The sequence below is a fragment of the Phaethon lepturus genome, unplaced genomic scaffold (assembly GCF_000687285.1).
Source record: "Phaethon lepturus isolate BGI_N335 unplaced genomic scaffold, ASM68728v1 scaffold32949, whole genome shotgun sequence".
Taxonomy (NCBI): domain Eukaryota; kingdom Metazoa; phylum Chordata; class Aves; order Phaethontiformes; family Phaethontidae; genus Phaethon; species Phaethon lepturus.
In genome coordinates this window covers 15,591-33,210 of record NW_010563337.1, presented here as the reverse complement: position 1 = coordinate 33,210, position 17,620 = coordinate 15,591, and the positions used below count along the sequence as shown (strand labels likewise).

The 17,620-nt window shown below is 41.6% G+C and overlaps 1 protein-coding gene across 1 annotated transcript; it reads left to right on the top strand.

Moving 5' to 3' along the window:
* Nucleotides 1-6,839: 6,839 nt before the first annotated feature.
* On the top strand, nt 6,840-13,583 carry DOLPP1 (dolichyldiphosphatase 1). The gene is made up of 7 exons (XM_010294549.1): nt 6,840-7,076; nt 8,720-8,804; nt 9,075-9,174; nt 10,021-10,119; nt 11,466-11,594; nt 12,379-12,468; nt 12,941-13,583. Exons 1-7 carry the CDS (start codon nt 6,840-6,842, stop codon nt 12,975-12,977), a joined length of 777 nt encoding a protein of 258 aa, XP_010292851.1. The 3' UTR covers nt 12,978-13,583.
* The last annotated feature ends 4,037 nt before the right edge of the window (nt 13,584-17,620 follow it).

The window sequence follows — 17,620 nt, the reverse complement described above, 5'->3', positions numbered from 1 at the left end:
TGTGGCTGTGCTGGGAGTTGGCCCCAGTGTCATGCTTTGAATGGGAGATGATGTGGGAAATGCTCGCAGGACAACAGGCACAGGGCTTCCTGTAGGTCAGCCCTTGGCAAGGTGGGTTTGGGTACAGTCAGTGTTGAGGAGTGACAGGTGCCCGTGTGCAGGGTGGGCTGTTCCAGCTGGAGCAGTGGTTTGATATGCAAAGGTCCTGTGCCATGTCCCTGTGGCACTGCATGCCTGCATATTGTGGTAGAATGAATCGCTGATCTGCCAGTGTGCAAGAGCAAATGGGTCTGTATTCAGCTAGCCACTGTCTAAGCAGTGTCTCATAAGTAACTGTGGTCTGTAGGAGCTCCTCTTCGGGTTCTTTGCCATGTGCTGGTTTTGGGTGAGAAAAAAATTTGGGTTTCGGCTGCTTGTTGTAATCAAGCAGGATGTGAAGTGTTGGAGTGCAAGTATTGACAGTCTGGCCAAAATCCACATTTGGTGTTAAAACACTGTTCTGAATATTACTAGTTCTCTTAGGAATTCCCTAACTTGCCATAAAGTGTTGCTGTATGTCCTGTTTCAATAGCTGGATTTTAGTTCATGATGAAAGCTCCTCTCAGTAGCACCATACCTAAAGCTTCTAAAGTGTTTTGGGATCTTCTGGGTTGAAAGTACCCATTTAGCCCAGCGACTTGAAATGTGATAACACTGAAAAGATCTAGTGTTGGAAATATATTTTCTTGTGTTTCCCGCCTCCCCATATGACTGTTTTGTGGTTCTCTGTGATACTTTATACGAAAGATTGGCATTTCCTTTTCTGTCTAGAGTTTTCCTTCACCCTGTACATTATTCTGCTGTCCTCCTTCTCAAATATATTAATGTCAAAGTTTGGGGGAGGTAGGGAAATAATCTTTCCAGTAGTACTGATATATTCATATTTGTATTTTATCTCCTTAGCTGAACCTGGCAGTATACACAGGACATCCTGTCCACTGTTTGTTGGATTGGTTTGGGAAATGAAGGTGGTTGAAATTGCTGCACAAGGGTTATCTGTCAGATCATAAAGAATGTGACATAACTTGATTATTTCTTCTCTGCATTGAGTGCTTTTATACAGGCAAATGGAGAAGATGATTGTGCAGAGGGGGTAAATCACCACTGAGATTAGGGTTATGTAGTGAGGGGGTGAACACTGTGTTTGTCTTGGATAAAACATGTAATTATGGAAGCCTACAAAGTGAACACAAAGGACTAAAACATTAAAACAGCTAGAGGTACAAAGGCTTCTTAATTTATTTTGGTCTAGAAAAATGAGTTACAGTAAGATAGGTAGGTAGTAGGTCTGCTACTTTTACCTGGATTTGGGGAAAGTGCTCTAACTTTATTTAGAAAGCTGGTTATGTTTTGTCTGTGTACAGCTTAAGTCCAGGTCCATAAAGCTGCTAGATAATGTATATTTATAACATAGTGATGTTGGCAGTATGCTCAGCGCAATAGGGGTAATGTAGCCTTGTGCTGATAAAGAGGGGTCAGAATGAGAAATAGATCCTGCTTTTACCAACATAAATTATTAAGCTGTTTTGGCATTTCATATGCTGTTGTGTGGCAAACATCATTTGCTCTTGGCTGATCCCAGAAACTGCTGGCCTGGAGTGCAGCATGCTGAGCTACTGTGGCAACTGGCTCTTAAAATCTCATGTCTTTAAAGACTTCTAGTGCAGAACTGCTTTGTCCCAGTTTTCATCTGCCGAGACCGATGGTCCCTTTGGCTGTGACCAGGTGAAAAGCAGTCACTGCTGATGTCTGTCTGGCAGACAAAACCCATCACTGGGCTTCTGCTTCTAATTGTGAAGGGGACAGGTGTCTCCAGAAGGGTGCTCATCCTCCTTGTCTTTTGTCTAATGTTTCCTTATCAATAGTGTTATAATTTGGACACAATGCAAAACAACAAACACTCGTCCCTACTGCTTGTGTGGCTGCTGCATTCTCCAGGGCTTTCTGCAATGTCAGCTTTGAGCAAGATCAAATGAGAATCAGTAGGTGAACATCGTGGTAGTCAACTGCAAACTGCTCTGAGTAATGGGGTCTTGAAGACATGACTGGAAAATGACTGATAGTGAATGTCAAGATCAAACATAGGGAGAAGAAACCAACAACGGCAGTGTTACTTAACAGTGTGTTAAAGCATGCTGCTGAAGAGGACAATCTTTAAAAATACTGTCTTCATATCGCTGTCAGAAGTATTTGGTCCTGGAGCTGTTCATCAGCAACTGTACTTTGGTGAGACCAAGGAATGATCCGGCATAGTGTCAGGTTGCTGGCAGATAGGCAGGAATAATCCTTATGTATGTCTTTTCAGTAATCAGCTGGTGATTGCATCAGGATTGTCAAGTGCTTTAATGCATATGTAAAAGCTATACGCTGAATATGTTTAATTGCTCTTTGAACCCATTTCCACTTTGGATCTTGGAGTATCTTTGGCACCAAGCTTTGTAATTTAATGTGGTGGTTGTTTCTTTTCTGCTTTTAAGTTCACTGCTCAGTAATTTCATCAAATGCTCTCTATCTCATGTGCAGTGAGAGGTAATGTTTGCTGTCTGTTTATCCATATCATTCATGACTATAGAACTGTTGTGTCCTCTGCTTTCCTTTTTCAGCTGAAGATCTGAGTTATTTGATATTTTCTGAGTGGCTACTGTTTTATTCTTGTTATCTTTGTTCCCTTTCTATTTGCTTTTTCTGTGTTTACTATCCCTTTTTAGATGGTGACACTAGAATCGCATCATAAATTTCTGTAATGCTGTAACAGTAGCTTGTTTTGCTCTTAAAAATGTTGTTCTTGCCTTTTTGACTGCTGGAGAGCATTGGATACTACTCTGAAGGTATTGGCTTACACTAAGCCTGAGGGTTTCTTGTTTGATAACAACTAAAATAAATCCTGTCATCTTGTGTGTATAATTAGGGTTGTTTTTTCCCGTATGCATTGCTTTGCATGGGATGACTTTGTGTTGCAGACTTAAAACTCATCTTCAGGGACTTCCTGTCTGTAGGGTGAGTTTCACTGGAGAGACATTGAGTTCCTGGTTTGTTTGGGTTTTTTATTATTATTTAGAGAAAAGAAAAAACTTCCTCTCCAGTGCAGCTGGGATTCTTAAAGCTCTGAGACTTTCTGGACCTCCTTCTCACAGTGGACAAATCCGTTAAGGAGAGAATCCTGGTGTGCCAAACCCTTCCTCTGCAGAATCTTCTGTTTCTCACTTGTGAAGGGTGTTTACTACAGTCAGGCAGAGTTGGAGAGGGAAGGGTGCAGGAACAACTGATCAGGGAAAAGGTGCATCAGAGCAAAGGTGCTTGTGCTGTGTTTGTACTTTGGCTCAGCAGCTCTCGTTGCTAACCAGTATCAGCATGTGTTGCTCCTATAGGAATGTTTGTTCTGATAACCCGTGTTGTGATTTCTCTTTAGGGTGGTAGCTCACCAGTCAGGGCTCATTTCGTAGCTAAGTAATATCTGTTGAAAGAAGCAGATAGCACTCTGTTTGCCTTCTTTAATGCAGAGGTTTATGTTTCATCTTCCTGCAGAAGTTTCATGTCCAATACATGCCTCTTATGCCATAATTTAAAGCCTCCTGAAGCTATTTTTACTGTCCCGCTGCTTGTGATATCAAGTTATGTGCAAGTAGGTGAAATGATGATCCATCATGAATATTGACTGGTGTAAATGTATGTGGCACACATACACTACATGTTGTCTGTGCAACTTGCACACATGCATCTAGTCAAGAACATATACCAGTGTTGGTGCCACGAATAGATGCTTCAATAGGAAGCAGTGGTGGTGGTGGTAAAGCTAGATCTTGTGGTAGGATGTGGTTAGAGTGCTGTTGATTCACATTTTTACATTATATACAGGTTAAGGTAATGTGGTAAAGCTTGGATATTTCCACTGAAAGAATGCTGGGTAAAATGTGGAATTGGAGCAGAAGTAGATGCGGAGTGAAGGCTGAAAAAATAGCGTGCTTCTGAGCTATAAATAGTATTTCACCTATTTATCTCTTGTATGCCTAAAAATGAGGTAGGTAGGTTCTTTCTTTTTGCATCTTCAGCCCCAAATGATGTCCAGGGAAGGCTGGACTTCAAAAAAGCAAAAGTAAAAACAAAAGCAAACAATAAAAGCCCAAGCTATATATTAAATAGATTTTCCTTTTGCATTTTCCCAGAGGTTTTGGTGGGCTCTGTTCTTACTGGTTGGAATAATTGCTTTAAAATTCCTAAGCTTAATAAAATGAAGAAATACTAATCTTTACAAAAAAGTGGTAGGGACCTGCTTGCTAGACTTCAAACTCTCGGGTCTCCTGCAGTTCCCCTTTCCCTGGGAAGAAGGCTGAGCACACTGAAGTAGGTAGGAGTGACATAAGTCAATCCTGCTGTGAGGCCCTGGGAGCGCTGTGTGGTGATCAGCGCCAGCCTTTCTCTTGGAGCTTGCTTTGCTGCCTTCACTGGCCATTTCCATTTTGGAGCTGGTTTAGTTAGTGCAGCTCTGCCTTGAACCACTAATCTAGCGAGTACATTTATGATGGCATTAGTGAGTTCCTGGTGTAGCTCCCAGGGCATAGCAGAAGTGCTGCCTTCAGTTAGTGCACAGCTATTTATTTGCCTCCTCCCCTAGAAAGCGTGGCTTCAGAATGTGATTCTGTTTGATTGCTGTCACCCACGGTGACAGGAAATATTATTAATGCTATCTCTGTTCTGTTTTAAAGGGACAGTTGAAATGTGTGGGGAGCTATTGTCTTAAAAGTTAAGATTGAGCAAAGGACTGATACTCTGCCTGCAGGCAGCATCTGGGAGCGATGGTCTCTGGTTCTTTGCCTCAGGTTCAAGTGTGGGTTGTGTGCCATTAAAGTCTGGATGGCTTGATTTATTGGGTATGTTATCATATAACATAATGGAAAGTCTTCAGTTTGATACTGCTGATGCTATTTAAATTAAAAGACTACTTTCTTAAGTATTCTTCCACTATCTGCATAAGAAATAGAACCCCCCTGAGAAGATAAATAATCTGGTTTGGTTTTCTACTTGACAAAATTATGGCTTTTAGTCTTGAAGTGCTAAGCCTTTATGTACTATGGATTAACAGAGTGAATGACCTGAAACGTGGTGATTCCTTGCTGAGGAGCTATCTTCAGTTGGTAATGCTGGAAATGAAACTAGTGGAAAGTATTCCTAAGGCTTTCAGTGTAGTTTTGATTGTCTGGTGGCTTGTTTTATGAATTCCTTCATTTAAGACAGGATTAATTTTGTAGAGTTTGTGATTTTTTGTAAAACTGAGGGGCTTGATTCTCCATTGCCAGGTAACTGATACTGTCACCTACATCCACTCCGCATTACCATAGCACATTGCTGTTCTGCTTCGGGAGCATTTGGAACCCACCTGATGCAAGGCTAACCTGCCGTATGGTGCAAGAAAAGATTAAAAGACACTGAACTTTTTTTAACACTTTTCAGGTTAAAAACAAAGTAGAACCTCACTTCAGTGAAAAATACAGTATTCTTGGGGGTTTTGTCCTCCAGCTCTTCAAGTTCACTAAAGCTAAAACTCCTGCAAGTGATCCTTGCTGATGATGTTGCTGGTTCCCAGGTCTAACTCAGAGTCTAGAATTCAGGAGGGATCTGCGCACTGTACCTGATGTAACCACAGCTATGTTGCAATAACATCAGCAGTGTGAACTTTGTAGCATGCAATAATTTTTTTTTTTTCAGTTCCAGTATTCAGAGGCTGAAGTTGAAGTCCATTTTGCCAAATACTGTTTTAAAATGTGGGTGTGTGGGCTGGGGAGACTCAGAATTGATCTAGGAATGAGTCCAATGCTCAGCCTTTCAGAGACATCCTGTTTCCTTTTGAGAAGAGGAATGATAAATTGACATGAGGGCTGATCCTTTTGTGTTCGGTGATGGGATGGAGATGTCGTCTCTGAGAACCAATATAGTACGTCCTCTGTCTCTTAAGCTGCTCGCTGGGTTCATGCTGTATTTTTGCAGTGAGTGCTATCTTTGAAGATTCTCTGGTGGATAGTTCTTGCTTTCCTGATGTGAGTTGCTGATCTTGGAACAAAATGACTGATAATTTTTTGTTTCCCTGGAGTTTATGCTGATATCTTCTCTGTAAATGCTCTTGTATGCGTCCTTTTTTAGGAACAGAGGCAAGAGAAACTTAGATCAAAATGTATAGCTGCTCTTCACTGTTGTTTGCTTACTCCTGTGTGTGTGATAGTTCAGGATGAAGGTTTTGAGGTACCTTATGACCTCTTGTGAGGTCCCGTTGCTGCTCCCTGATTTTTCCGGGGGCGATAACCAGACTGTTAGCTATTTGAGGTGAAGGCCCAAAGTAATTTCTGTGTGATAAAAGTGGGCTGCTGGTTAAAAAGCAGAGTCTCCTTTTTTCCCTTTGTCTTCTGCTATGTTTAGCTATGTATTTCCTCCCCATTTTGCTAATGCTAGTGTTCATGCAGACACATGGTGAGACAGATTAAGGAGCTGATCCAGCTGAAAACTAACCCATTTTAGTAAGGGAGTGGAAAAGGATTTGTTTGGGGAGTGTTTGCTGGTAATTGCTGGCACAGGGAGGCAATAGGAATGAGGGGGATGGAAAGACGCTGCTGCTTTTGCAGCAGCCTGTGCTTATTTTGTATTAAAGTGACTCTGGGCCCATGCCCATGGTCATTGTAAATTGGCTGGCAGTAATCTCTGCTGAACGATGCCAAGCTCCTCTCATCCCTGCTTTTGAACCTGCATGTAAGCACTGCTGTCGTCTTGCCTCAGCTCCTCCCGGGCTGAAGCAGCAGTAGTCAGTCTGCAAAATGGAGACTTGCTGCAGTGCTGAGTTTGCCCCTTCTGCTCTCAGTGACTCAGGGCACCAACTGACCCCTGCTCTTGATGGCAGGCAAGTACCTGTGAAGTTCAAACTGATTTGTTTCTCTTGTTTTGTTTCCCTAGGTGATTTCTCTGGTCAGCTTTTAGCTTATTTGAGTCTTGGTCCGATATTCATTATTGTTGGCTTTGTAACACTCATCATATTCAAGAGAGAGCTTCACACGGTGAGTCCTTCTCTCCTGTCCCAGCTTTTCCTTGTGACAAAAGTCTTTTCCTTTGTCACCTGGTGCTCCTGTATTCACACTTCTTTTTCTGTCTTTCAAGAGCAAGCTTAGGTAAGGTGATCTTCTTGTCAAAGAACAGCAGGAAACGCTTATCACCTGTACCAGGCTAAAAGACTGCTTAGCCTTTGCTGACTTTTCTGTTACCCTGTGGTATGTTTTGGGTATTATGTGTCCAAAAACATCGAGGGAGATGTCTGAGTAACTAAAGAATGCTGTTGCAGAGTGGGAACACTCCCAAGATCCAGTAGGATCATAGCACTAGTAGGTTCCTGCAAGATGGGCAGCGTATGCAGGAGATGGTGTCTGTAACTCAATAGGATGTGCTTTCTTTGAAGTACTGAGGCAGAAAAGGGGATACAAAATAAAACCTACAGATTCCCAAGGGAGTGGATCTGTATATAAGAGCTGCTTCCCGGCTATGACTTGAATACCAGGGACAGAAGAGACTGACCAACCAGGGACATTTTCATAATGCAAAATGCTTTCTGTCTGCTCTGACAGGTAGTTGGGAATCAGTGTCGTGGATAAATTCCCTTTAGGAGGTATAGACCTCTTGTAGCATTCGCTCTCAGTAAACAGATAAAATAGGGCCCAGTGAAAGGATTTTGGCAGCAGGTTTCTAATATGGGGCCATGGTGTCATGGGAACCAGTGACTCAAGGGATCTGGGAATGGGACTTCTAGGTTATTAAGCTGATGCTAGCTAGGAGAGGCAGCTCTTAAGTTTTGGCACCCCAAAGGTTTCTTGTTGACCCAAAATAGAGAATAAGCTAGAGTAACTATTGCACAAATTCATAGGCTTTTGAATAGAGGGGCTTGTTAGGCATTGGTAACGAGACAAGTGTTGAGGTTGATTCTTATGTGGGAAGTCACCATTGAGCTGGAGAGAGACACTGGCTGACTTGCAGCAGTCTGACCTGTAGCTCATGACATAGTGTGAAAAATCGCTCCATTGTCTGGAATGAGACTGAGTGTTAAGGAGGCAGAGTATCATCACCAGCTGGGAATTTGATCACAGCAGCAGGACTAATTTAGGGGAGGTGTATGGACTATGGAATTAAAGAGTAAAAATAAATGCTACCAGTCTGGCTTAGTTCAGAATGTGACTTCATTTTAGGCTGAAGACAGTAACTTTAAGATGAAAGTATTCATGGAGGGAAAAGCCAGAAAGCCCCAAAACTCACCTTTTTAAAGCTATTTGCCACAAATAACAGTGTGTGCACTCCCCCTGTTGGTCGTCCGGGAAAGCCAATCCCTTAAAACTTGCCCTGTTAAAAAATGCCACTTTCTACACTTGCTGGTGGAAGTATGCTAACAGAATTGCTGGAGAGTATCATTTTTGTAGCTTTTTGTGTATCATCTGCTGAAACGCTGCATATACACAGTTTGTTTCCAAATACACAGTGGCCTGAAAAAATAAATGCTTTTTTTCCTCAGGTAGAGAATTTTGAAGCGATTGGTTTTTAACTCTAGTAGTCAAAACAGAAAATTAGAAACATATGGTTTGAGGTTTTCTCAACAGAGAGAGCCCGGTAAGTAGGTTGATCTTTTAGATAGGATGACACAGTTGTCTTGCCTTCACAGATCTCTTTCTTGGGAGGGCTGGCATTCAACGAGGGAGTGAACTGGCTAATAAAAAATGTAATCCGGGAGCCTCGTCCCTGTGAAGGTATGGTATAGCCCTTTAGTGTCATGGTGTTGGTTGAGTTTTGAGTGGAATGCTAACTGTGGGAGGGTTAGAGGGTATTTTTCCCCTTTGCCTCATGTTGTCTTCGGATGTTTGGGTGTAAGAAGGCTGGCCGAGCCATCTGAGCAGAGACATGTCCTGTGAACTCATGTGCGCATATTCCACCAGAGTGGCCTGGCTTCACATCTGGAGCGTTCCAGCTGCTATGTACAGGGTAGACCTTGACCATACTCTTTCTTCTTCTCTTCCCAGAAGCCCATTCAACAGTGACCACAAAATATGGGATGCCGTCCAGCCACTCCCAATTCATGTGGTTTTTCTCTGTCTATTCCTTTCTGTTCCTTTATTTAAGGTAAAAATTCAATGTCAGGTTTTGGCTGTTAATATGTTGAAACACCTGAAATAGATGGCTCCCTTGGTGTGTGCCACTTCAGCGGCATAATGGAATTAAATCTGAGGAACTGCACAATTTACTGTGGCTAGGGTGGATGAAGCATGTCTATCTCAATCTGAATGTAGGACTGTAGTTACCATTGCTGAAAACTGAAGGGTACGGGTGGGCCTCCTGTGCCTATCTGAATATGGGTTTCCTGATTTGGTTTTTCTAAGCTGTGATGATCCACCAGTGTGAGGGAAGAGGCGGGAGGGATAGGGAGGAGGAAAGATCTGCTTTCTCATGTGTCTACTCAGTTTTGTCAGTGGGGTTGTCCGCAATCTTTTAGGTAATACCCGTTGCCCACTTGCATGACCTTTTAGTTCATCTCCCTTACCAAGTACTGGTTTTACGTGCTGTGCTTTTCTGAAATTCTCGCTGGGGCATGGCTCTGTCTTGTGGCTCCACATGTGGAGGAAGACAAAACTCACAGTTCCTCCTGGCTTTGTGGACGATGGAGGGACTCTGATGTCTTGACTCCCTGTTGCATATGCTCAGCATGTGCCTTTCACATCAGTTGCAGTAATTGTGAGCATTCTGCCTTCCATCACAGCAGTCCCTGTTAACAGTTGGAGAGAGAGAGAAGTGTGGCTTTCTGGCTTCTCTTTAACTGCTGCCAGTGGGACAGATTGCTGCTGGGATGGTATCGAGCTGACTGTGACCCCACCGGAGTGAAGCTTTCCTAGGGTTTCAGAGATAGTGAGAACAGAGATAAGGACTGCTCAGCTCCCTGCCACTGTGCTAATGGCTCTCCATCTCTTTCAGAATGCACCAAACAAACAATGCGAGGTTTCTGGATTTACTATGGCGACATGTGCTGTCCATCTGCCTCGTCACAGTGGCTTTGCTAGTCTCGTATAGTAGGTATGGAGCAATTGTTTGTCTTATGCTCTCATACAATCCTGTGGCCTTTAACAGCCAGCAGACCTGTCATTCCTTATCCTGCATTTCTGATCTAATTCTTGACATCTGCAATGTACAAGTCAGAGCTCTGCCGAAGTTGCTGTGTTGCCATGAGACCCTTCAGATAAGCAAAGGTGCTACATGTGTGGTACTTCACACTTATAAAACCTGAGACCAGCTGAGCTTGTACCAATTCCCCGTCGGCTCCATTGCCATGCTCTAGCCTCACTGCCTCACCCTCTTTGCAGCACTAATGAAAGCATTGCACCATGCCTTGGCACACCAGCATCTGCAGCATGTGGATTGCTACAGTTGATCAATCTGATTGTTTTGCTTGAGCATTAGTTAATAAAACATTTATAGTTGTTTGACTTGCAAGATTTAGTTATGTAAGATGAATAAAGAAAATGAAACTTTGATAATGATTTTTTTTCCCTTTGGAGTTTTTTTAAATCTACTCTATATATATAAAAATATATATATAAACAAACACACATATATAAAATGAGCTCCAGTGATTGGAAACCAGACAAATTTAGGCTAGACATAAGGCCATGTTTTCCAGAGGAAAGCAATTACCTGTTGGCACAGTTGACTGTACACTAGAGCCAATTCCTTATTACTGGTTATTTTTAAAATTCTGACAGGACAATTTCATAAGAGATACATGGTCTAATTAAAATAAAAAATTAATTTGAGAATATCCAGTGGCCTGTGCTAGGCAGAGGGTCAGATAAGATTATCTTAATGGCTTTATGATGTATGGGTAAAGAGAATTTTGAACATGACTCGTGTAGCTTGTGCACACGGATAACTTAACGGACCATTAATACAGCTTTCTGAATGGCTGCAATCACAGTAAGAATGCTGTGGTAGGGCAGCCTTTGTGCTGTCACATTTGAGAGCAGCAAAATTGCAACAAAAATGCTGTCTATGTTCTTAAAAACCTTTAAGCCCCAGCATTGGTGGCTTGCAGGGGACTTGTTACTGGCTTTGGAGAAGTCTCTTGTGGGAACCAACAGTTATAGTTCCTCAGCTAATCCAAAGATATATGAAGAAGAGTGTGGAGGGTTATTGAGTTAAGTGCAAACTAGAAGCGCTCTAAGCTGAAACTGCTATACCAGGGAAGACCATTTTTCCCAGTTTTCCCCCACTTTTTTGCCAGCTTTTTAATGAAAAAAAGATACCCACTTTAACATCTGGAGGGTAACTTGTGCAGAATGTCTAAGGGTCCAGTGAAACATCAGCCCTTGAGTCATGCCTCCTCTTGTTTTAAAGCCTGTCTGGTGACTTCTCTTCCATTGCAGGGTTTATTTGCTTTACCACACCTGGAGCCAAGTCTTATATGGAGGTGTGGCGGGAAGCATTATGGCCATAGCCTGGTTTGCCTTCACACAAGAGATATTAACTCCTCTCTTCCCAAGGATAGCTGCATGGTAAGTCTCTCTATTCTGTGGAGTTTTTATTCCTGCAAGCCTGCATTCTGTGGATTGTGGTTTTGCTCATTAAAGGCATCCCTTGCAATGAGCTGGTAACACAGGTGTAGTAGAATTACCTGGCAAAAGAAAATTTTCCTAATCAGTGTAAAAATTGTACTTGCATTTGAAACAAAACAAGCATGAAGATACTTTAGTATCTAAAATTTTAGTTGTAGCTGTGCAAGCCCTGACTGTAAATGGGCTGCTCAAAACTTTGATGAACTGCCTAAGTTAAGGTGTTAGAAATAAGAATTCCTGGGTTCTGTTCCAGTTTGGCATACTGACTGTGTGTAACCTACTGGTTCCTCCATGTTTTCTTGTGCATACGTATACAAAGGATCATACATCCTTGCCTGATATGGGTGGGGGAGAGAGGAAGTTTAAGCAACTAGCACATTTATAAAGCCCTACTAAAGTTGTGAGGTGTGGCAGAGTGCTGGAGAAGCTTTTGAAGCAGAACAGACCTTTCTTAGTGAATGTCTGATGACCTAGTGAAATTGAAAAGCTATTTAAATGTAATATAGTCCGAAAACGTTGTATAAGGAAAGAAAAAAAAACCCCAACCAAAACCCAAGAGGCTTTTTTTTTTTTTAATTAAATTTAACAAGGAATTCCTTTCCCAGACTTAAGGGTTATAGAATAGTGATGTTGTCTGGAGCAGTTTTTGTGTTGGTTTTTTTTTTATTTTGATCAAAATTGTGGTGGAGAAAAAGCCTAGTTATTTCCCCCTTTCCACTTCCAGGCCAATTTCAGAGTTCTTTTTAATCCGAGATACCAGCCTCATTCCTAATATCCTGTGGTTTGAATACACAGTCACGAGAGCAGAGGCAAGGTAAGTGATCTGAGAGTGGGAAGAGCTGTAGCTGGTTTGACTTGTCAGATGTAACTATTAATTTATTTTCTAATATGTAGATAGCTGCTGTGGATAGAATAGTGCAGAGTAAAGAAAAATACCAAGTTGTGGGTTAACTACTGCATCTGGAAGGTGAGTCTGTTGAGGAGTGTTTGGGATTTCATTTAAATAGTCAGTATTTCAGCTCCCTAGCCCATGTTCTTTGCAAGTAATTGTTTATAACCTTGCATTCACATGTGCGCTTGTGCACACTTAAGACACGGTGGATGTTCTAGGACTGTAAAGAGTACTGATCTCCCTGTAGAGTATGGTGGGGGCAGCTTTATTTTTGTGTAGAGCTAAGCAGAGCCGTATTTTAATCCTGCTATCTTTTGCCCCCTGGTTTGCTGCAATACCCTGTGATAGGGTTTGGGCCACCTCTCTCACCCTGCCCTCTGTGTTGCCGTTGCAGAAACAGACAACGCAAGCTGGGTACGAAGCTCCAGTGACTTGGGAAGTGCGGGGACCAGAGTGCACGTTTTAATGGAGACAGACAAGAGCAGAGACCCAGGAGCAGCAAGGAGCCTTTTAACAGACGGACCAAAGGAACAGGCAGGGACCATACCCAAAACCTGAAAGCCTTTGCTCTGCTTTAGCAGCTAGCTGGATGTTCCCTGATGCATGTGGGACCGTGCAGGAGTAGAAACTCATTTTCAACACAGATGCACACTGCCGGTTGGAATGTACCATCATGTCTACGTCAGGGGAGGGGGGAGAAAATGCCTGGTGTCATGTTTGGGGAGGGAAAACCAAAAATGAATCCTTTCTGTGACTTTTTTTCCAGCATGAAATATATACATTATTTATTTATTTTTTCTAAATGGGACTATTGTTTTTGGGGTGGGTGAGGCATTGATTGTGTGTTTTGTTTTTGCTTTTTGTTTGGGTTTTTCTTTTTGGAAGAAGATGACAAAACTAATCTCAAGTTGATCACACTTAATTGGGGCTCTGAATTTTTAAAAAAGCCTCTTAGGAGGGAGGGGAACTAGGATGGGGTGACATAGGCAGGAGGGAGAAGGCGGCTTCCTTTCCTTTCTGCAACCAGCTTGGGAGATCAAAATCAATTCCAACTGCACTTTGTACAGACGGAAAGAAAGACTAAGGATGTGATTTTTAACACTATTGGCGGTTCTGCAGGGAAGCCTGCACAGATACCATTAAGGGGAGTGTGTGTGTAAAGCAAAGGAGAAACTGAAATATACTATTTTTTTTCCACTGCTGCTCCTGTTGTATAATTAGCAAGGGTGTCTTTCTCAGAATCTCTTCTAGGTGGCAAGATTATCATACATATCTCATGTTTATTCCATCTCTTCCTTTATATTTTTATTACCTCAGGGTTGCTGTGATCTGTACAGCTTCTGCTGTACTGAGTGTGCTACCGGTGGCAGTAGAAAACCCATTGGTTATAAGCAGTGCTGTGCTCCAGTAAGAGTCAGCCCAAAGCCTTACAAAATTCAGTTGCTAGTGTCTGTCTTAAGCTTTAACAGAAAAAAAAAATTGTGCTTAAGGGAGGAATTTTAGGAATGAACAAAGTGACAACCATAAACGAATAACAAAGCAAATGACTAACAACTAGCCCAGCTGCTGTCTGAATTATTTCTTGAAGAGTCCTGTTAGAATCCAACTGTGAACTCAAGTAGTGAGCTTGTCCTAGCAGAGACTCCCTACGAGTTATTACAGTGGCTTGGTCGGGGTTCTGCAGTAGTAACCCTGAATGCCAAACTCCTACAAGCAAGTTTTTCTTTCCATCCTTCTTCCATTCTGAGTCTTAGTTTGGCCAGTCAGCGCTCTGGATGCTGTGTCTCTGTGGGAGTGTGCCTGCCATCTGTGTGTGCTGGTGATGCCTACAACTTCTGTGATCCATGAGTTAACCTGGCAAGGGCTATACTCAAAAGTGCTTCAGGGCTGTGCATGGACACTTTCTGTATTTCTAGTATATAATGCAGCAGTTCAAGTTTAACTACAGAGAAATATTTATTCAAAGCACAACTGACTTGAACTTTCACAGATAAAGGACAGCTTCTGAACTGGCTCAAAGGTCATCGGTGTGCCTTCGATGCAGTCATGTGAGCAGAGGTAAAATGACTGTCACACATTGGTCTTGCTGCCTGTTTTACTATCTTCACTTTAATCAGACTCCTGCATTATAAAGCTGCTTGAAGTGAGATGTGTTTCTGTTCATCTTGGTTATTTTTTTAAGTTTTCATCTGTGCCTGTTGCCATAGGAGTTTGTGTGTGCGTATGGAGTGGGAGCTGCTGTAGAAACTGTTGGACAACTAGAGTGTTAACTGTAGAAAGCAGTGATCCTGATGTAGATCAGGAAGGAAGGCTGTTTAAATTTGTGTTTAAGTAGCTATGGGTAGTAAACTAATTGTTTTCAGTTGTTACAGCAAATACATGTATTATTTTTTTAAGAACTGTTTACTATTTGCATAACATGAGCAATCCTGTTAACATTCAAAGGACCCGAGCACTGGATCTGCTTTAAAGGTGCATCAGAATAAAGAGGCACCTTGCAACTTTCATGAGGACATTTGATCTGACTTAGCACAGCTCTATTAAAATGAGCCAGGACATCAGGTAGGCCACATAACATGGCAGTACCATCTGTTTCAGTTTGAAAGCTGGTACTAATGTCTTGCAAAACCATTTATTTTCTCTTTATATCTCTCGTAAGTTAACTTACAAAGCCAGAAGAGAGATCACGTAACTCTCTTCCCCAAGGACAAGGCTGAAAGAGTGGATTGTTCAAAGAGTGACTAGCACTTCTTTAGCCTCCCTTAAGCTGTTATGACAGACTGCTGGAAAAACTGTATGCAGAAGCACCTGTTGAGAACTACAGCATAGGGAAGAGGTTTCATCTCCTCATGGAGAGCAACGTAGTGTAAAAAGCTGTTCCACTTCATGTTGCCTTCAAACACAAACTTCCTACAGTAATTCTTAGGACTAAGGGAGAGGAAGAAGAGCTCTTGTAAGACACTGTAATAAACTCTCCTCTGTTCTCTGTGAGTTGTTTGTAATCTGCATCTTCTGCCTACTTTTGCTGTACTTTTCCAGAAATCTTTGCAATACTCAATATAGTAGAAATTCCTCAGTGATCCCACGGATTTTCTTAACTAAATGGTGCTGTGGAGGAAAAAGTTTTGAGCTCTGCCTTATTATCCTACACTTGTATGAAGTCTCCTGCCACTAGTTTTCTGAAATGGAGTATTTTCTTTGGAATATGTGGCTTTGCAAGCAGATGCTTTCTGTTCCTCCCCTATACTCAAGGGGGCTGGATGGAGATACTAAGACAATAAAAGGAAGGTGACAGAATGCTGTGGTTCACTGTTCTTACTGTCCCCACACAAACATCCTCCTGTAAGGGTAGTTATGTAACTTCTGCAGTGTCTAAGGAGATTTAAGCCTTTCTGTAGCACTTATCTGTTTATTGTGTTTCAGTTTATTCCAAGAACATTTCAAAACTTTGCATGACATGGATTACACTACCAAAACAGTATTTAACACAACTAACCAGCAAAGCATGCAACACTACCAGGCTGTGTCATAGATTGCACTCATACCCCAAGAGTTATCTGACTATTTTCAGTCTATGCATTTCTTAAATTATTTGTTCCAAATTGGTAGTTTTTCTGGAACTTAAGTTTCTTGTACTTAATGTGCCTTTAAGACAATGGACATCTCTTGATAAGACAATCAGAAACAGGGAGGAGAATAGTATTCAGTAGGTCAACAGTGAAAAAATCAAGAAAGTATGAGTCAGAAGGACATCACATTTTAGAACTTGTACAGTAAGAAAAGACTTTTTAAAGGAAAAACCTTGTAATGTTTTCAGTGTCCTTTCAAGCACTTCAAAAATCAGCTTCATTCATCTGAATTTCAGCTCTGTATATCATTAAGGATTCATTAAATGTTTTTTGAATCTTGTATCTCTTTCAACATGATGGTCGGCTTCTTACAGCTGTACTCTGCGGAAGCTAGTGGGATATTCAGAATAGATCAATCCCATCTTCCGAGATACAGTCACAGCAGCGTGTATTTCTGCTTAATCTTTAATAGGCACTTTCCTTTGAGAGCCTTCCCCTTTGATGAGACCGAAGTAGAAAAGGGCCAGTCTCAAATACTTAAGTGGCAATACTGTCGCATCAGTGATTGAAGGCATTGCAAACAGGGAAAAATCACTCATCCCCTAGTGAAAGAGTTCAGTACGCAGGGAGAATTACTTTGGCAAAAGGAGTATTTTTTTTCAATGTAAAAGGCTCCACAAACCCAGATGTTATTCCGGCAAGGTTTGGTCTTCTATGTAGTATTTACACAATCACTTACACTGTGGCAATACTGAGTATCCTCTTGTAGTTTTCAGTCTGATTCATACAGAGGAGTCAACAGAGCAGAGATGCATGCTCGCAGGTTTGTAGTGCTCCTGTTGGTGTTTTGTTTTGTTTTGTTTTTTAGACTATCTCACTTCATTCAGGATTCTTCTAAAAGATCAACTAAATCCATGTAGATGATGTGAAAGTGGCAGTTCGTACAATCACTGGCTGTGCAGGTGAGTTTCAGTTAAATTTTCCTTTTGAAGGTTTATTTAGGTATAAGATGGAAGCTTTGAAATAACAACCTTTTAGGAAAAAATGCAGTAGTGTTTGCTTGTGTCTTTCAAGAAGCAAATTAGAATGACTTTTTTTACTTCAAACAGGTTTAGTGCAAATTTTTTCATAGATGTTCACCAAGGCACTTTGATCACGTCCCTTGCTCTTCTATGATCAAAAAAGTAGCAATTATGATCAAATATTTCCCTGTAACAAAACAGGCCATCAGACTCCGAATGCTTTTTGTTTATGGTCATGTCCCAAGCAGCCACATCTTGCGAGGTGTGCAATTTAAATGTCAAATTCCTGTTGCAGAAATAGCACTAGAGTTCTTCATTACCATACAGTTTTACTGAATAAAAGTATAGTCAGGAGCTTGGATTCTGGCAGATTCATTAGAAGTTCCTATGCTACAATTGTACGTTAATGTTTATATATAATTTTTTTACTGTCTCAAGTTTGTCAACTGAACATGAAAACGCTATCATGAGATCATTCTCTCA